At 56.2% G+C, this 19,874-nt stretch overlaps 4 protein-coding genes across 4 annotated transcripts; all 4 read right to left on the minus strand.

The window, feature by feature from the left end:
• Nucleotides 1-353: 353 nt before the first annotated feature.
• Nucleotides 354-14,351, minus strand: LDBPK_131390 (dynein heavy chain, putative; the record flags this gene model as incomplete). Its single annotated transcript, XM_003859302.1, has 1 exon — nt 354-14,351. One exon carries the CDS (start codon nt 14,349-14,351, stop codon nt 354-356), a length of 13,998 nt encoding a protein of 4,665 aa, XP_003859350.1.
• Nucleotides 14,352-15,452: 1,101 nt separating this feature from the next.
• LDBPK_131400 (chaperonin TCP20, putative) lies at nt 15,453-17,069 on the minus strand (the record flags this gene model as incomplete). Its single annotated transcript, XM_003859303.1, has 1 exon — nt 15,453-17,069. The coding sequence occupies one exon, from the start codon at nt 17,067-17,069 to the stop codon at nt 15,453-15,455; it is 1,617 nt and encodes a 538-aa protein (XP_003859351.1).
• Nucleotides 17,070-17,571: 502 nt separating this feature from the next.
• On the minus strand, nt 17,572-17,892 carry LDBPK_131410 (60S ribosomal protein L44, putative; the record flags this gene model as incomplete). Its single annotated transcript, XM_003859304.1, has 1 exon — nt 17,572-17,892. One exon carries the CDS (start codon nt 17,890-17,892, stop codon nt 17,572-17,574), a length of 321 nt encoding a protein of 106 aa, XP_003859352.1.
• Nucleotides 17,893-18,628: 736 nt separating this feature from the next.
• Nucleotides 18,629-19,447, minus strand: LDBPK_131420 (pyrroline-5-carboxylate reductase; the record flags this gene model as incomplete). Its single annotated transcript, XM_003859305.1, has 1 exon — nt 18,629-19,447. The coding sequence occupies one exon, from the start codon at nt 19,445-19,447 to the stop codon at nt 18,629-18,631; it is 819 nt and encodes a 272-aa protein (XP_003859353.1).
• Nucleotides 19,448-19,874: the final 427 nt, after the last annotated feature.

The following is a 19,874-nucleotide window of genomic DNA, read 5'->3' on the forward strand; positions in this document are numbered from 1 at the left end:
TTATGTGTCGCATGCTGCACAGCTTACATCACCGGCAAACAAACCGAAAAGGGAAATGTGACAGAGGCAGACACACCAAGAAACACACACGTACGGAAAGAGAGGAAAACACACACACAAATCCGAAAAAAGAGCACTACTAAACATGGATACTCTCGGTACATCCACAAACGCCGACCGTCCCATCGCCCCCCCCCCATCCTGTCAATGAGAGGTGCACGGGGACCGCTGGGTTGCTGCGTCACGAAAGAAAAAAAAACATACTGACGCTTCTCGTTGCAGCGAGCTTCGGCGCTGCATTGTCTATGTTTCCTCATGCGCGTGTCCGGCACGCCGCGTGTGCCCGAGTCTGGCTACTCCACCACGTCTAGCAACAGGCCCACCCCCGCAATCACCCACTTACGCGACGGCTGCTTACTCTTGAGATAGAAACCGACAACAAAGCCGGGGCCACGAGCCTGTGTCTTGTACACGGGGCATTCGTACTGGTCACGCCGATCAATCTTGCTCAGTGGCAGGGAGCGGACTTGCATGATAGGCATCTTGGGATACAGGTCCTTTAGACGGCTTTCCTCGATGCAGCCAGCCGTGCCATCCCACCGAGCCCCCTCCATTGCAAGCCCGGTCACGTAGCAACCGTCGCGCGCGTTGGACTCGATCTGGTCGGCAGACTTCTTCAGCACATCCACAACCAGTGCCATCTGATCGAGATCAAAGCTGTTGATAATGGAGGTGGTCTGCATGATGGCGGTCAAGAATGACATGGGGTTGAAGAAGAGCGAAATATTTGTAACCTTTGGCGTCTGCAGGTCGGCGTTCCAGCTCACTAGCTGCTCATTCCGCGCCATGAAGTTCTCCACCCACGAGCCGAGCATGCGCTGCGACATGAAGGAGACGCGCGCCCATCGCTCCGGCATCTTGTCCAGGTAAATCTGATCAAACAGCTCCTGCATCGCGGTGCTCATCGACAGCGCACCCTTCAGGCCAAGGTTCAGCTCCTCCAGCGACGCACGCAGGGTCTCAATAAGGATATTCATGCGCTCGCTCTCCTGGTAGAAAACGTGCTGCTGAGGCGAGCGGTCGTCCTCGAGGCGCTCTGACAAGTCCTGCAGGTTGTGCGGTTCCGGCAAGCGCTCGCGAATCTCGTCGATCTTCTGCTGCACAATATCCTGCGGGCTCAGCATGTCGCCGCCGCTGTGCTTCTTGGGCTGCAGCTCGTTGATGGTCTTGAAGAGGACGTCGGCCTGCATCGTGCGGTAGTTTATCTCCGCGTTGGGGTGCAGGCCATACAGCAGCGGCGACTCAGCCGGGAAATCGTCGCTAGCCGTCAGCCACTGCATGTACTCCTGGTAACTTGCCGGCGCCGGCACTGCAACGCCTGGTGCCAGCTGCAGGCCGTCGCAGCAGTCTGGGATGAGGTAGCTCTGCAGGTACGCCATGCACAGGACGCGATCCCAGTCGTCTGTGATGTGGCCACCGTACATGATCTCGCCAAAGACGTAGCGCAGATCCTCCCACGGCACCTTGGGGCGGTCCTCAATGTAGTTGGCCGCAACCTCCATGCACGTCGTGAGGTCGCCGGCGTTGAACGGGTACGCGCGGTTCCAGCCCAGCGGGCCGAACTTCTTGCGCTCCACGACGACGGCGTGGAAGAAACACATGGAGAACATGATGCAGCGGTACTCGGTCGGCTTCGCGCTCTTCTCCCACGGCTCGTCGCTGAAGTTGCTCATGGCACGCACAATATTCTGCCGAATACCAGTCGGCGGCTCCGACGTCAGCTTCACCGAGCGCTGCAGGATACCAATAGGGATCACATTTGATGGCTCCGCGCTCAGGAACACGCGGAAATCCGGGTGCCCCTTAACGCCATCGAACTCGATCTCGTCATCCGTCACCACAATCATGTCGTTCTTCTTATCCCCCGCCGCGTTGCCACTGCCCGTCTCAGCACCGTCCTCGCCGTCGCCGATATCCTCGTCCGTCTCCCCCTCCCCGCTCTCGCAAGGCGAGGGCGCCGACTTGTCCTCTGCCGCCTCATCGTCGTGCTGCTCCTTATCGCCGTCGCCGACGCCTCCTGCAGCGGCGCTGCGTTCGCCGGCCTTCCGCTCCGCAATCTCCTTGCGAAGCTGCGCGACGCGCGTGTACGTCTCCGCGTACGTGTCGAGGCGCCGCTCCAGCGTGCGCAGCCACTTTTCCACCAGATGGATATTCGATAGTAGCGCCCACCCGCCCTCGGCAAAGCACTTGTCCAGCGCGCGGTCCGCCACCACCTCTTGACCTTGCCCCAGTGATACGTTGTAGAAATTCTCCCTGTCGTAGGTGTAACCCAGTTTGCGGCCCAGCTCCTCGACTGCCTTGACCGGGTCGACACCAGGGGATAAGATGAAGAAGAGCGGCGTCGTTGTGCTCGAGTTCTGGTACGAGACAGAGATGTCCACTGCCTGATCGGACACAAAAAAGCGGCCGATGGTGGTGCCCACAAACATCTCCAGCGCTGCTGTGAGACGGTCTGGACGCAGGCAACGCAGCACCAGCAGGCGCTCGAAGTTAGAGAGGTTCTTCCACTCTCCTGGCATCTTCTCCACCTCCGGCTTCTCAAGCTCGCAGTACTGAAACCATCGATTGTTCTCTGCCATGTCGCTCGGCAGCAGGCTGAACGAGGGCGTTGCACCCTCCACTTCCGCCAGCGCCTGCACCGCATCCCAGTTCGGTTGCGTGCACCACGCCGTTACCGTCTCTGGCCGCACCACGCCCGTCTTCTTCTTACCGCGGAGGAGGAAGTCCAGCTGTTTCAGATTGATCTCGTTGCGACGGCTCAGAATGGTGAAGGTGAGGAGGCTCGAGAAGATCAGCTTGTGGCGCTCAAACAGGCCGCGCGACACGTAGGCAAAGACATTCTCCGTGATCGACTGGGTGACGTTCGCCACGCGCTTTTTTACATCCTTCTTGTTCTCCGGCTGCGGTGCGCAGGCGAGAGCCTTGTTGAACACCACCATGAACGCCTCCAGCGAATACTGGTACATGTGGTCGATCTTCCACAGTTGGTCAATCTGGAAGAACAGGAGAGAGCCGCGCACCGCTACGTCGGTGTACCGCAGACGGTTCTGCGCGATATCCTTCTGTGTGACGACGGCCTGCGCGAAGGAGGCGTTGATGTCCTTCGCCTTCTTCTTGGTCGCCTCCAAGTTTTCGACCAGGGTGACGTTCTCCAGGATGTCGCCGGTTGCGTTTGTCAGCTCGTAGAGCAGTCCGTTCTCGCACTGCTGCAGCTCAATTGTCATGGTGTTCATCTGTCGAATCAGCATGCCGCGTTTATTCTCCAAGTCTGGTCGCTCTTGGCTCACCACGACCGCCAGCAGCTGATCCTCCAGACCCGTCTCTGTCACCATGAAGTTGATCAGGGTCGTCTGCGCGTTCACTTCAGGGCCGTAGTGAGGGTTGCCGAGCTTTGTCTGCAGAATCAACCGGAACTTCGGGTTGTACTCCACTTCGGTAGCGCCGAGCTTGATGAACTCGCGGCCGCCCTTGCGAAACGTCTGTCGACTCAGAACGCCGTCGAGAACGGGCTCCACAAACTCGCTGAGGCCCTCGATAAGGCACGGAAGGCCCTCCTCGATGCACGTCTGCAGAGTGCGCTGCCAGCCCTTCTGTGTGGTCTGCACAACACGCAGGCCGTTCTTCTCCTCACGGGTGCGAATCCACTTGATGCCTTGCAGCTGCGGGTCGATCATGAGCGGCCAGCGCATGCAGTTGTTGAGAATGGCACCGTTCTCGGTTGAGACACGATCAGAGGGGAGTCCCTCGTTGTTCCACGACGCCACCGCCGCCTCCGAAGTGAGCACGTCCATCGTCACGTCAAGACCCTCCGTCATTGGAATGCCCAGCTTCTTGATTTCCGGCAGCCAGTCCTGCTCCACTATCTGCTCGCGGAACGCCTTCGAGAAGGGCCCAATATAAGACACGAAAGACGCGCTCAGCAGCACGTCGCCGACCAGCAGCTTTGCGGCCTTCTTTAGCTTTTCGATGGTGGCACCCCAGCGCACACTCTCGTCCGCCAATCCGCTCACAAGGCGCTGCGCCAGGTTCATCTTCATCTGCGTTTTCTTCGCCTTGGCCTCGATCGCGTCGGCCTCGGCCACGGCCTCATCGTACTGGCTGACCAGAGCGCCAAGCTTGGCCTGCAGGTCCGCCACCTTGTCTTGAATTTTCTTCAGCGCTGCGCGGCTCGAGACAAGACGCTGCTGCGCCTCCGCGAGTCGCTCCTCCTTCGGACGCACCTCGCAGCGGACGGTGTGGTAGCGGTTCATGCCGATGGCCCACTTGCATAGGCCGGCCGCCGCGAAGGACTTGTTCCTGATGATGTCCGGGTCGAAGGAGGGGTTGTTGATGTACACCTGAATCTGGTCGATGCACACCTGGGGAATGTTGTTCACGTCGAAGTTGCGCAGCTCCGTCAAGAAGCGATCCACCTGGTTCATCATCTTCTTGCACTCATTCCACGACCGCTGCTTCATCGACGGAATCGAGCGCGGGTTCGACGTGAGCACCAGCACGCAGATGGCCACCATCTGCACATCTTCCGGGGGCTTGCCGAGATTCTTGAGCTCCGCAATCGAGGCCTTGTCAAGAGTATCGAGGGCCGCCAGCGCCTCCTGGACGAGCGGTTGCGCCTTGGCCAAATCCTCCTGGCACTGCTTCTCGAACGACGTCACCTCCTCTACGATCTTGTTCGTCTTCGACTCCTCCTTCGCCGCAATCGCGCTCTGCTCCTCCACGACGGACTTCTCACGGCCCACCGTCTCGAGAAGTGCTGCCGTCTTCTGTCGCGCCTCCTCCACCTCCACGCTCTCCCGCTGAAGCACCTCCTGCAGCCCCTGCACTTGCGCCCCTGCCTCCTTGATCTTATCGATACCGCTCACGAGGCGATCCGTTTGATCACTATTCTCCTTCCGCTTCCGGGCTAGCAAGTCCTTGTAGAAGGCGATCAGTTCGAGGAACGACTTGGGTGTCGTGTAGGCGTGCCGCTTTTCCTGCGCGTAGTACTCCTCGCACGTCTCCGTCACCTTTATCTGGCAGTACGCCATGAAGTCCGCAATGTTCTGCGTCATCTCCTCGCCTCCCAGATCAATCTCGGAAAGGAAGCGCTGCGCCACCGACCGAAGCGCCTGCTCCGGCCAGCTCAGGAACCAGTCAATCACGGTGGTGTTGGCCAGCGCCGGGAACTGTCGGCACCACGCAGCAAAGTTCTTGCTCACGGGCGAGAAGCAGAGAATAATGTGCAGGTTCGAGCGAACCTTGTGGATGAAGTGTTCCCAGCACACATCCGGATTCGAGTAGTCGGCGACGCCGGAAGCCTTCACCTCGTTTACGACGGAGGCGATGATACCATCGCGCTCATCCTGGTTGAACAGCTCCGGCACGTTACCACTGCTCAGCATGTCGTTCAGGTACACCAGCATGTCCACCGACACAATCTGTGTATCTGTGATGATGAACGCGAACGGGTACCCGCGTACACCGCATTTTCGGTACAGCTCCTGCATGTCGTTGCGGAAGTCATTGATGTCGTACGTGCTCGTCACGAGAATCTGGAAGATGTCGTGACCGTTGATGTACGACGCAAGTCGTGCCAAGGACTGCTTACCAGAGCCGCCAACGCCGACCAAGAATGCATTTCCGCGCGGGTTCGAAGTGATACGGGCAATGCGGCAGACATGCTCGATGGCTTGGTTGAACAACACAAGGTTCATGGAGGCGTAGTTCTCGTTGTAGTCCGCCAGCTTCTTGCGCAGGTAGGCGCCGGCCTCGTCGTAGTTTGTTTCATCGTACACGTTCTCCTGCCCGTCTGGCGTCGTATGGAACGGCGCCCACAGCAGCGGCTCCTCCATCACATCCTTCGCCTTCACGTCGGTGAATCCGGCTCGCATAATGACTTCCTGAAGCAGGGCGTCGTAGCGCTTCATGTCGGCGTCATCGGCCATGCGGTCGCGGAACGTGCGGTTGCACTCGTGCACCCAAAGACGGACCAGCTGCAGGCTGCTCTTGTGCAGCTTCGGGTTGGACTTGCACAGGCCCTGGAAAATGTTGAACATCTCACGCATGTTCCATTGGTAGTGGAACTTGATTGCCGTCGGGAAGAACAGCTTCGCCACATTCGAGTGAAGCTCGATCGTGGCGTTTGTGAGCAGCGTCGTGAGAGTGTCGCGGATGTCCCGGGAGAATGGCTTCGTGTGCGCCTGCAAAATCTGTCCGTAGATGCTCACCAGGTCTGCGCGATCCGGCATATTCGTCGAGAAAACGGCGAAGTGGCGCAGCAGACGGTCGAGGATGGTAAAGGTGCCGGATTTGGGGTTCATCGCAGCAACATACCGCACGTCTACCACCTCCTTCTGCACAATCTTGACGCGATCGTACCAGAAGCCGTAGCCGACGTGCTGCTGCAGCAGCGCCACGGCCTCCTGCGTGCCGTACTTGTCTGGCGTTGGCATGTTCATGTCATCAAGGAAGAACACGAGCTTCTTGCGATTCGGCGGGCCGTAGGTGCGGCCAGAGCGCTTCTCCAGCGACTGCTCCATCACCCCCTGCAAACCAGAGGATGAGGTGCGGGCGTTAAACGAGACGACACGGAACACCACCTTCTCGTTGTCCAGCGAACGCAGCTTCGACATGATGAGGTTTGTCTTACCAGTGCCAGCGGTACCCACCAGCATGACGCCCTTCGCGTTGTCGACAAAAAGGCTCATGAGATACGACATGCGCACCGTGTCAGCGGTTTGCACGGACACAGACGACAGCTGTATATCCGCGTCCATCGTGTAGGGCTGAACGAGCTCCGTCCATGGCTTCCAGTCGAACAGCACAGCGCCGCTGTCGTCCTTGGTCTTGTCTATGTAGTAGTCGAACACCGATCCGGCGTCGGAGATTTTCATGCTCGGGAACTCCTTCTTCCACTGGTTTGAGAAGTTGAGCCGCATGTCAATGCGGCCGTCGGAGCTCGGCAGCGGGCCGCCAAAGGCCCAGATGGCGGCGAAGACAAAGTACTTTTCGCACACCTCGAAAGGGTTAGAGTTCTTCGCTAGCTCCTCCGGTTCAATCGTCTTGAAGATACCGTCGAGGAGGAAGCAAAGGGTTTGTACCACGTTGATGTCCATCACAGACACGATCGGCCGCATGCTGCGCTTCCAGAACTCAAAGATGAACGGCACATACTTGTCGAAGAGGTTATCGAGGATCACACCTTCGCGCTTCTCACGCGACGCGATCCACTTGTCCTTGAACGGGCCCCAGCCCAGATCCGATTCGTTGATGAAGATGACACCGGCCCGCGACACTGTCGCCGGCGAGGCGTTGCGCAGATGCGACACCTCGAAGATCATTCGCATCGAGTCCGTCAGCGGAATGCGTTCATTCGACACGAGCGTCAGCATCTTGTTGTCGTCCATCACGGTGTTCATCGACTCAATCCACTCTGCGTCGATGATGCCGTCCAACACGATCCACTTCATGTTCTTCTTTTTCTTCGACTCCACGGCATAGTCGCGGAAGATCGTCGACAAAATGCCGTCGCGCCACTCCTTCTGCGGGGTGAAGTAGCCGTACAGCTCATTGGAGGAGATCGCCTTTGGGTTGAGGCACGACGAGACCGCTTTGGCCTTCCACTCGTCCTGGTGTAGCTTCGTCAGCGCGCCCTGCAAGCACCGCCAGCACTCAGTCTTGCCCGCACCGGCCGCACCGAGGATAAACACCGAGTGGCGTACATGCAGCAGTTCCTCGTACTGCACGCACTTCAGGATGAAGATGTCATTCTCGCCCGGAAAGTTGCCCTGCTCCTTGCACATCGCCTTGCATGCAGCGACCAGTTCCGGCTTGTTCTTCTTCGGCACATCGAGGTTCGGGAAAAGCGAGCGGATCAGACCCATGAACACGTACACGTCGTCCTTGCTGAGCTTCGCCATGTTCGTGTCGCGGAGGGCGCGCATCAAAACGTTGCGCTCCGGAAGATCAGGATCACCGCGCTTAAGGGCGCCAGCGATGTACAAGACAGACTTGACGGCACGCAAACCCCAGTCGTAGTGGTCCTGCGGTGACAGCAGCTCCTTGTTCAGACGATACAGTGTGACGAACTTCAGCGCAAGATCCTTGGCGTCGCCGAAACCCTCCGCGGCCAGCATGATCTCGCAAATGTTCTTAAGGTCCGGCACGCACATGGCGCACGGACGGAAGAGCGACTTGATGTTCTCCGGCAACTCCGTACGACCGGCGTAACCCGGGTTCATGGTAATCCACATGCCCACGGAGCGCTTGAGCGAGATCTCCTCACCCACGAAGCGGAAGCGCGACTTGTTCTCCTTGAGCGCGTTCAAGATCGAGCCCACCTGGGTCGCGACGACAGAGAGCACCTCAATAGAGATGCGGTTGAACTCATCGAAACAGCCCCACGAGCCGGACATAGCGAGACCCTTGAAGATCTGGCCGAGAGTAATGTAATTCATCTGATCGGAGCAGTTGAACACGTAGCACGCAATGCCCATGTTGCGCGCCAGATCCTTGGTGGTCTCTGTCTTGCCCGTACCAGCCGGCCCAGCTGGGGCGCCGCCCTGTTTCAGCCGCAGCGCCTGCGTGAGGGTGATGTAGCAGCGGTCCGTCAGCTTTGTGATGACAAGACAGCCGCACAGGCCGATGTACTCGTACCCGTTGGTGAAGTCGGCGTCGGCGATCCGGATTTCGCTGCCCTTGTTCTCGTCCCAGTAGTAGCGAAGCTGCGACTGCCAACTGAAGGCATCGACGGAGTCGATGCGGTCGTCCACCATGCTCTGTACGATGTCCCGGTTGTGCACGTCGATAGTAATGAGGTGCACTAGCATCTTGCGCTCCGTCGACGAGCGATCTAGCAGCACCTCCTTGATGAGACTGTCCAGCTGCGACTTTTGGCTCTTCAACAAGTCCTTCATGCCCATATCGTTGCCCTCCTCGATCTGCGTGAAGGCTTGATGCACCTCGGTCGTGAACCAGATACGTGACGCTACGATGACCGCCTGGCACGGGTACTGATAGATCCACTCGTTTCGCGGCTTCTCGAGATAGCCCGCGTTCGCCTCCCTGATGTGCACCTTCATGCTGCGCTTCATACACTGCACAAGCCCCTCCAGCCAGCTTTCAACCGCGCCGTCGCATGCAAAGCTCTCCGTCAGTGTCACCCTCTCTCCCTGGATTGACACCATCTCCCACACTTCTTCCGCGCCAGCGTGGGGGTACGGGTTATTGTCAAAGGTGAAGGAGTCAACGGATTCGATGATCTTGCTCATGTGCACAATGACCGCACGCGGGTCGGAGCCCTTGGAAAGAATGTCGATGAGGTCCGTGTCCGAGACAAAGAAGAAGCGCGGGAACAGCTTCCGCTTCGTCTCCAGGTAATCAGCCAGAGCCTTCTCGCAGCGGTTCAGGATGCCTTGGATGTAGTTGAGCGTCTCCTCTAGCGTTTCGCCACGCCCGATATCCTCCGACAGCTTGCCGGAGCAAATCGTCTCCACCGGGTTCGTGTACGGGTGCGCCTTGCTCATGAGAAGACGGAACACGCGGTCCGCCTCGCTAAACTGCTTCGCCTCATTTGGCAGCTGCTCTTTGATGTCCTCAGAGAGGACGAAGATGGGGAACAGGTTCTGCCACTGACGCTGGATGTCCATCCACTTTGTCGTGCACGTGTCCACCAGCCCGAGGTCCTTCTGCCAGCTCAGCACCTTCTCGTAGAAGTACTCCACAAAGCGATCAGACAACATGGAGGAAAGGGCGTTGCTGTCGTTCTCCAGTTGCTCCACAACGTCGTCGACGGAGCCGAGGAGGTAGCAATCCAGGTGGGCGTCCATCTCATACGTGAACTGCAGCTTTTCCCAGGCCACAATGATCTTCGACAGGTTCGTCTCGATGCGCAGCTCCTTCTCAGCCTTTTCAACGATGCTGGCCACGTCTTCTGAGTACTTGTGAAGACCGAGGGCGAAGAGTTTCTCAAGCGTGAAATCTGCAGCAGCGGGGTCGATGGTGCCAGGCTGATTCGTCGTGCGCACCAGCTCCTCCCAGTGGCGCGGCCGCATAGACGGCGAGCTCAGCGAGTCGCACAGCGGCAGCGACGTGCGCATGTTGCGCACAGTCTCGTCGACACCCTTGAAGACGCCCCACCCCTTCACCTTCATCGGCTGCAGCTGCAGTTGCTTTGAAATCTTCTTGGCCTCATCCTCGAAGTAGCTCACGTCAGCGTCCTTGAACGTCGACCGCATCCAGTCGCGGAACTGAGAGGTAACGTGAAAATTAAGATCCCAAATCTGCTTCAGCAGCGCCAGCTCCTGCCGGCATTCGCGGATGCCCTTGAAATGTGACACGGCAAGATCAAAGAGGTCCTGCAGGTTCTGCAGCCCCTTCGCCTTATTCTCGACAACCATGAAGTGTGCGTACACGCTGTCGATAGCGTTATAGACCTCACTAGGTTGAATGGCGTAGGTAAACAGCGGGTTCTGGTGGAAGGCGTCTACCTCGTAGTTCAGCTCCTGTTCGAACGCCGCGACATTCTCCTTGATCTTTTCTGCCTCACGGTCCTGCACGATGGAGTTCTGCGCGCGCGCGTTCAGCGCCTTTTTGTTCAGCGCGACCCACTGCTCAGGCGCAGGCTTCCGCAACTCCTCGAGCTTCTCAATCTTCGCCAGCTCCGCCTCGGCATCCGGCGAAGTGCTGGCATGCGTCTTCAGCATGCCAATAGCCGCCTTGATGGGCGGGAACATTCCACCTGTCTCGCCGGTCTCGTCATCGCCCATCACCTCCGTGTTGCGCTTGCGACAGTCGCGGATCCACCGCATAACGGACTTGAGCGCATCCACGTCGCCGTCCAGCACCTCCACCTCGAGCCCCTTGTCGGCCTCCTTGATGAACTCGTAGAGTTGACTCAGATCAGCCTTGATCTTGTCTAGTAGATAGTCGGAATACATCTCCTTCCATCGCCGGCTCAGGTCGCGCAGCGCCACGCGCAACGGCTTGACGTCGATCAGCACTGAGCCCTCGGTGTGGCGGTCCTCAATCGCGGTAAGTCGGCTTCGGATGCGCGTGTACTCGGTAATCGCGCGATCGAATTCTTGCAGGCTTACACCAAAGTACTCTGCTGGTTTCTGCCCCTGCGCCATGGCCACTGTGGCGTCCTCCATCGAGACGCTCGGCCGATGCCCGTTGCGGTGACGGTCCGTCTCAATGAACTTCGCGAACACCTTCTTGCGATCCGTTTCCCACAGCGACTTGAACTCATCGTAAGCGTGGCGGTACTCTTCGCACGCCACCACGTTCTGCTGGAATAGTGTCTGAATCTCCTCCACGAGGGCATGGGCGTGCTCGTCCTGCCGCATCTCTTCCGTGTACGACGTCGAGCCGTGAATGGGGTCGATGAGGCTGTAAGAGTCGATTATGCCATCGATTGTGTCACTGAGAATCTGCCATACCGATGTCTCCTCGCTGTCGCTTGTCATGAGCGCAGGATCAAAACGGGACTTTGACGTCGGGTTATCTGCCGTTACCTTCGACAGAGAGAGCTTCACATCGACAAGAGGGATACCGTCGTGGTCCGCCAGCCACACCGGGTCCAGCTGGTTGCGCATGTTTGTGAGTGACGTCACCGCCACCTCAGCTAGGCATTCCCGTGCAACGGAGCTGACGTAAGCAAGGTAATCCTGCCACACGGCGTCCGTGCTACTCACGACAGCACCGCCATTTGCCTCCTTCAACGTCTGCAGCGCCTGCAGGCTGTTTTGCATCAGCAACTTGATCTCGTCGTTTCTATCCCGCAGCCCCGCTGCGCGCGACTCAACGTAGTCGCCAAGCGTCTTGCGCAGCTCCACCACCGACATTGTCTTTGCCCCCGTCGCGGCATCCAAAGGAAAAAGTGTGTCATCCGTCTTGTACTTGTTCATAGAGTCCTTCATCTGCTGAACATTGCAATGCAGCGTCGACACGGCTGTGTCGATGGCCGTGATTTGCTTCAGTGCCTCCTCGATAAACGCATTTGTGGCGTCCTCGTCCTCCCACCGCACGTCCTTGAGGCCACACGACAGGAAGGACTCAAACTTCTGCAACTCATCCTCGATGAGTGGGCGCTCGTCGTGCGGGCGGAGGCTCGAGCTCAAGTTGTTGTACGTTGTGCACAGGTACTCCAGCTTCAGTGCCTGGTCACGGTATACGTCACGCTTCATGAAGATCGCCGCTGCATCGCGCGGAATCTCGAACTGGCCAACGCCCGCGGATTCGTATGAGTTGAGTACCTCCACATAGTACACCTCGCGCAGCGTCTTCACAAGCGAGGCGTCGAAGTTGACCGAAAGGCGTTTATTGGCATCCACTGAAAGCACCGGCAGCCGCAGCTTGTCCGAGCGTATAGCGCCCACCTGGGTGGTCCACCTCTCGAACTTCTCGTGGATCGTGCTCTGCAGCAGCTCCTTCAGCTTCCCGTACAGCTGGAGTGCCTCAACGCCGCGCTCGCCCTGCAGTACCGTCGAGGACAGGTCGACCACGCGAGAGTGGCTCTCGTTGATGCGATCTAGCAACGCCTTGCACCGCACAATGGTGCTCGCAAGAGGAGGCAAGTTGGGGTACACCCCAGCCGCCTCACCCGCGTAGTAAGTTTCCTGGACCTTGATCAGGTCCTGATGAAAGCCTTCGAGCACGCCGCTTTGCTTCTTCATCCACTCCTGCTGCATCGGCGTCCTGTCTGTGAAGCCGTCAAACGTGTCCACAGCCTTGAACACCTCGGTGATGGCGCTGGATTCGTCGATTGTGGTGACGAGGATTGAACTCAGGCGCTCCTCTAACCCGCGGATCACACACTTGAGATCGTCGTAGTCGGCGTCGAAGCGCGTGTTGGTGATGTCTAGAAGGTCGTAGTCGACGCTGAAGAAACGCGCAAGGGACACGTCGAAGATTTGCTTAATCTCCTCCGCCTCGGACGTCAGGTGCTGGCCTTTGGTTCCGCCAATTTTCATGTTCTCCATCTTGTCGAAGAGGAGCGCCGTCTCGATCACGTCAAGGAGGTCATGGCACCGCTCCAGAAAGGTATCCAGCCTGGAGAAGAGCGCGGCGTTCTGGAACTTCCACGGCCGCGCCACGGACGACACGTGTGACTTGTACTGAAAGTACAGCGCCTTGAACTCACCGCCAATCGCCAGCGCACTGCTCAGCCGCTCAATCACCTCCTTCTTCTCCAGGCCCTCCGCGAGCTCGGCGACGTTGACGTGGTCGGCTGCCATCTCAATCAGAGCGTTGCCCATCTCGCGGATAAGGAAGACAAGCCTAGCGGGGTTGTTGTAGAAGCCGGACTGCGTCCACAACAGGTACAAAAAGTGAAAGAGGCGCTTGAAGACGCCGCTTTTGGAGAGCTCCAGGAAGGGGACGTGGCTGGCAGCTGACATAGACATCTGCTCAAACTCGGGAATGAGGGGCTTCAGGTACTGGTAGTTGTCACGAGACTCGTACGCAGCATCCTTCAACTCGGCCATCAGCTGCGAAAAGGCGGCGTAGTAGCTGCTACCTGCACGCTTCAGCAGCACAAGAATCTTGAGCGACTTCACCGAGTACAGCTGCTCCTCCAAGCCAGCCAGATTCTCAGACTTCTCCTTCCAGAAGTGGATCTCATCCAGCGGGCACGGGTATCGGCCCGTCTGTGGCGCGGCCTCCTCCAGCTCCTCCGGCGACGACGCGATTGCGGCCTTGATTTGCGCTGTCCACGACACGACAGTGCCCTCGAGCAGGTACAGCGTCTCCTTATCCATGGCAAAGTCGTCGATGCGGGGAGGAAACTCAATGGGTGGCATGGGCAAAAACGTCTTACCTTCGCTCAAGCCTTGCATGACCAGCAAGTTTGAGAGCAGCCGGTTGGTGTCGCTCATGAGCTCGCCAACAGCCACGTCGGGGACGGCCGCGGTGTTTCGCTTGTCGCCCTTCAGGATCTGCACGTACACATTCCGCGTCACGGCGCTGAGGCTGTTGAGGACGTCAGGCGAGAAGTCGCCAAATGTGATTGTCTCCTTCATATGGTTTTCATCCGCTATCTTCTCCCGCTTGATCTTGCTGAAGAACAAACCCTTCTTTTTGAGCTCCTCTGGCGCTTCAATGCGGGTTACAAACGCACCGGTTGATGCTTGGTATACATAAAGGTGACACGCATCGGCGGTGTCCAGGAACTCACTCATTTGGGCTCGGTTTTCTTCACTCTCAAGAAGCTTCTTTGACTCGGCAGGCTTCAGTTTCAGAGCATTGGTTATGCGCTGCTCAATCCACACGACGCGCTTGTCCGCCGGCGCGTCCTCCTTGTCGCCCTTCGCCATCTGTCAGGCAAAAGATCCAGCGTCTGTATCGGAGATCAACACTCGGGTCAGCTGGCCGGTGCAGTGCGAGAAGCAAGTTTCGCACCTGTGTCGAGAGCCGTACTAGGGTTCTGTCTTGAGGAAAGACAACGAGTCGCTGTGTCGTCGTCTTCTCTAAGGTACCTGATTCGATTTCGCCAGTATGCGTCCGCACGTCGGTGTGATGTTCCGCCCTTATTTTTCTTCGAGCGCCGCAATGGGACGCCTGTGAACTCGTCGTCTTCACGTTGGCGCCTCCTCAATTCTACTGTCGCGTTGTAAAACGCGTTCGGGGGGAAGGGGAAACGGCGAATACAAGAAGCGGGAAAAGCTACGTACACCACATATAACACACTTCCACAATGCATGTCTTTCGCCGCTGCACTTTTGCGTCGGTACCCCAGTTTCCCGGCATAACTTGGGAAGTGTGTTTGGCAGCGATATCACACACACACACTCGCCTATGGAGGTGCTCAGTGCAGGGTTGAGAAGTGAGGGGCACATGACAAAATGCGTTTGCAGCCCTCGCGCACATCGCCACAGGGTCCTCCACGCGAAAGAGAGACATATGCGCAAAGTCCCTCTTGCAAACCCCCTGTCTGTCTCCCTACTCGCACCAGCGATCTCGATGGAGGATTGTTTGTTTCACCTGGCCAAACAGTTTTCCTGCTTTTTCTGTCCTCACCACAATCGCCGACCCCTACGCCGTTAACGGGCTTTTTCAGTTCAAAATTGAAGAGATTATCAACGTGCACGGGGAGTGCTGCCGTTCCTGGCGGCGCAGACAATACTCGTCAATGCTCCCAGCCGCATCCTCCCGGTTCACAGCTAACGAAAGCGCGAACCGCCACGTCAGCAAAACTGATTTGTCAACCACCACCTACAACGCGTGCAAATGTGCTCACTTTCTAGACACAACGACAATCATACACGGGCACCCATGACACTCAGCCTGTGATAGGGAGTAAAAAGAAAACGAAAAAAAAAAAAACACAAAAAAAACTTGCAGCACGTCGAACAGCAGCAATGTCGACTGCCATAGGCCTCTGTGTCATACGTAGAACCGCACCTCACTCCGCCATGCTACTGACCTCCGGCGCCGCGGCGCCCAGCCTTCATGATCTCGTCGACGAGGAGCAGCTGCGCAACGATGTCGCCAGTGCACTCAAGAAGACTCCGCTTCACAATAACGTTGTCGAGAATACCGGCCGCGATGGGATCAATCACGTCACCGTTCTCGATTCTGAGACCAGCCCACTTTCCGCCTTTGCGAGCCGTCCTGCTGGCCTCCTGCAGCGTGATAAGGCACTCCTGCACGTCAAGGCCGGAGTTCTCAGCCAGTGTCTTGGGCGTGACGAGCATGGCGTCAGCGTAGGCGCGGATGCCGATCTTCTGCTTCCCGCTCACGTTGTCGGCAAACTTCATCAGATGGTCGTGCAGCGCCACCTCGAAGGCACCAGCACCGGCAACAACCGCCAAAGCCTCAAAGGCGTTCTTCACAGCACGCAATCCGTCGCGTACGGCGTCCTTTATTTGTGCAATTGTGTGGTCGTTTGGGCCTTTCACGAGCAGCGTACAGCTTTTACCCTTGGAGGCGTTCTCCACAAAAGTGTACTTGTCATCACCCAACGTGTATTCCTGAATGAGGCCGGCCTCGCCGAGAACGTCTGGCGTCAGATTATCAGTGGCGTTGACTGCCTCCCCGCCGCACGCCAGCACCAGGCGCTCCATGTTGCGACGCTTCGCGCGGCGCAGCGCAAGAATGTTCTCCTTCGCAAGCATCTCCAGAGAAATAGGATCAATGCCCTTCTGATTAATCACCACGAACGTCCGACCATTTTCCTTCGTGCACACTCTCCTCTTCAGCTCGATGATCTGACGCACGCGATCGTCGGTCATTTTGCGCTCTGCCTCCACCATGCGTGCCTTCTCCGCAGGATCCTTGTAGTAGAAGCCTGTGGTCAGCTCACTGCGCTCGTACTCAAGCGACACATTGCAGGTTAGAATATAAGCGTTCTCAAGATACTTGGGCATGTCGCTGTTACGACCACCATGATCAAGCACAATACCATTCACAAAGCGCGTGTCCGAGCTGAGACGGTGGCGCATGTGCATCACCTCCACCATGTGCAGATCCACCTCCTTTCCATGCTCGGCGATAGCGTATACAGCGTCCACAACAGCCTCTGCGAGCTTCTCCGATAGCCCGGCATTCACTTTCGTCGTCAACGCAGTCCGCGCCACGTTGGTTAGATACTCCCGCCGTTCCTCGTTAGGTATTTCAATAATATTCCCTTCCAAAAACTTGAGAGCCTCGTCGCGGGCGATGTGAAAGCCCTCCGTGATTGTGCGCGGGTGCATACCTTCCTGAATGTAGCGCTCCGACTGCCGCATCATCTCGCCAATCGTAAGGACCACACCGGTACTCCCGTCACCTGTAATGTCGTCGATCGCAGTCGCTGCGCGAGCGATAAGCACCGCGGTCGGATGTTGAATTTGCATTTCGCCAAGCAAAGTGTTACCATCTTTGGTGATTTTAATCATGCCAGCACCAGAGACCAGCATCTTCATTGTGCCACGAGGCCCAAGGTTAGTTTTCAAAACTTCCTGCAGCCCTCGCGCGGCAATCATGTTGATATCCAGAGCGCTCGCCTTGCGGGCCTGTTTGCCGCCAGGGTTGATGTAAGCCAGGCTCGACATGTTTATGTATCCTTGTTGTCGTCAGTGCTCCTCAGTTAGTCTAAAAATGGACTGAGCACAGTCCCTTCAGAGAGTAAATCTATGTGCGCTGAGCCTGCAGTACCTTTGTAATCGCGAAAAGAGGCTAGGTATGTAAGATCACAGATGATAGCTTTCCTCCTCACAGTAATCTCGAGAGGAAGACAGAAGAGAGACAAGAAAACAAACATAACGAGCACAGGCAAGGAAAACAGCTCTATATCCACATATCGTTTTCATTGTGCCACATCCGGAAAATACGGAGTTATCCGCACATTTGTAACGGAGGGGAAGTGGTTGAACACAAAAACTGTCAGCCACTCGATCTCCTACGCATCTCTTTCGAGATGTGCATCACATTTAGTCAGCGACATTCAAGCCCACTGAAATTTTTTAATGATATTTCTCCGCTTCTCAGTGAAGTCGAAAACAGAATATATATATATATATATATACTTCAAAGGACAAATAAGAGCCGTGCAATTTACCAGGTGGGGTCCTTGTTGCCTGTCTTCTTCTTGTCGTTCAGCTCAAAATGCTTCGTGCGCTTGAGGACGACCTGGCGGATAGACTTGCAACCAGAGCACTGGAGTTTCAGCACAATCTTCTTGGTAGTCTTGGCCTTCTTGTGGAAGACGGGCTTGGTCTGACCACCATAACCAGACTGCTTGCGGTCGTAACGACGCTTACCGCGAGCAAAAAGGCGGGCCTTACCGGCCTTGTACTGCACCACCTTGAACGACTTGTGCGCGTTGCAGCGCGCGTCGCCGCAGTGCATCACCTTCTTCTTCGGATAGTTCACCATTTTGACGGCTGTAGAGGAAACTCAATGTCAAAAAAAAAGCAAACAGAACCACATGTGTGAGAGCAAAGCGTGGATTATAGGCATACGTCGGAGAGATAGACAAGGCAAGGTAAAAAAGGGAAGACGAGAGAAGTGAGGAAGTTGAGGAGAGCAGGATAAAAAATGCTGCTTTTCAGGCCATACAACAGAGTAAGGCCATGCTAAACCACTCGTTTTCTAACTCCTCCCCATGCGGATGCTGCCGCTGGAGAGCAGACAAGGCTGCGTGTACGCACCAGTGATCGGGGTCCACGAGTAGGAAACCCTCTGGTGTTTTCCGCGTTGTCCCTACTTGCATTGGCCTTCCGCATCACCCTTTTTCTCAGTTCTCCTGTACCTTTTGACTACAGCCTGAAAACACAACTTTCTTTCTTTCGGTGGATTGTAAACCAATGATGAGAAAAAAAAAAAAACAACCGGCAAAGTGGGTGCGTTTAATACTACTAATTTCTCATTTTTCTTTTGGCGTCGATCTCTGTGTGGCAAAAAAGCTGAAATGAATTTTTCATCCTTCCCCTCAAGCGAAAAAACAGTAATCATAGATAAGCCACGAAAAAATAATATATGTACGTTTTATCTTCCACAAAGCAAAAAAAAAATTCGATACAGTACATCACAAAAGCCTACAAGCACAGCAATTCGCGACGAGGGAAGATAAATCAGTACAGAGAAAAATAGAAAAGAATCCAGATGTACCTTATTCGCTATACATTCTCTCGAATTCCTTAGACTTCTCCATACACTGAATCATCGCTTCAATAATAGATGAGCGCATCCCACCTTTCTCCAGAAAACGAACGGCCTCGATGGTTGTCCCGCCCGGCGAGCAAACCATGTCCTTCAGAGCACCAGGTGTTTTGCCGCTCTCCTGCAGCATTTTTGCCGCACCGAGAACGGCCTGAGCAGCCATTTCATAGGACTGCGCTCGGGGAATACCACCACGCACAGCGCCGTCGCTCAGAGCCTCCATAAACATGAAAACATACGCGGGGGAAGACCCGGCCACACCGACGACTCCGTGGATCGCCGACTCCGCCACAAGGTACGCCTTTCCAATCGCACTGAACAGCTTCACCACTACCGCCTCGTCATCAGGCGTCACAGCAGAGTTACCACTGATCGATGTTACTCCCTCCCCCACAAATGAAGGAATGTTCGGCATCACCCGCACGACTTTTGTTTTCGGAGGGCAATGGTTTTCGATCGTTGCTGTAGGTACACCGGCAGCCATGGATATAACGAGCTTGGAGGGTGTTATCTTCTCCTTGATCGTCTCCAGAACAGGCACAATCCCGTACGGCTTCACGCCCAGCATGATGATATCCGACTGTTCAGCCAGCTCAACAGCACTCACGCTCCTCACCTGGTACAGGGAAACCAGCCGTTCATTTGTAGATGCGCTTCGATTGCAAACAAAGGTATTCTCTGGCCCTAACGCCTTGGCCTTCAGCATACCTGCCATGATGCATTCACCCATGCTGCCACATCCCAAGAAACCAATCTTCAGGTCCGACATCGTGCTCGTTGCCTGCCACTCCTTGCGAGGAGACAACCTGAGAACAAACTGATTGACGCGCTAAACTGTATCCGTCAAATTATCACGGATTGCAGCACAAAAGATGCTGGGCGGCCTTGAATTCAAGAGAGTAGCAATAAAAAGAAAAAGGTTGGGGAAAAAAGGTGAGAATATCTCATCGAGACGCGGCGGCGCTCCATACATGACACCGAGGGCCTGATAAAGAACAGCAGTAAAAGTTATGGCAACCGGCGCATCCGCTGCTGTCGCAGTACTACATCATATTCAGAAACTTGCTTAGAGTCAGTTCACTCTATTCTTACTCAAAGCGAAACACCCAGTACAGTGCGTCTTTTTTCACTTGAGCTGCTTCCAGTTATACCAGAAGACTGACTTGCTGACTTCTGGAGGCTTGAAGGTGGGGAAA

Source organism: Leishmania donovani, chromosome 13 (genome assembly GCF_000227135.1).
Source record: "Leishmania donovani BPK282A1 complete genome, chromosome 13".
Lineage (NCBI taxonomy): Eukaryota > Euglenozoa > Kinetoplastea > Trypanosomatida > Trypanosomatidae > Leishmania > Leishmania donovani.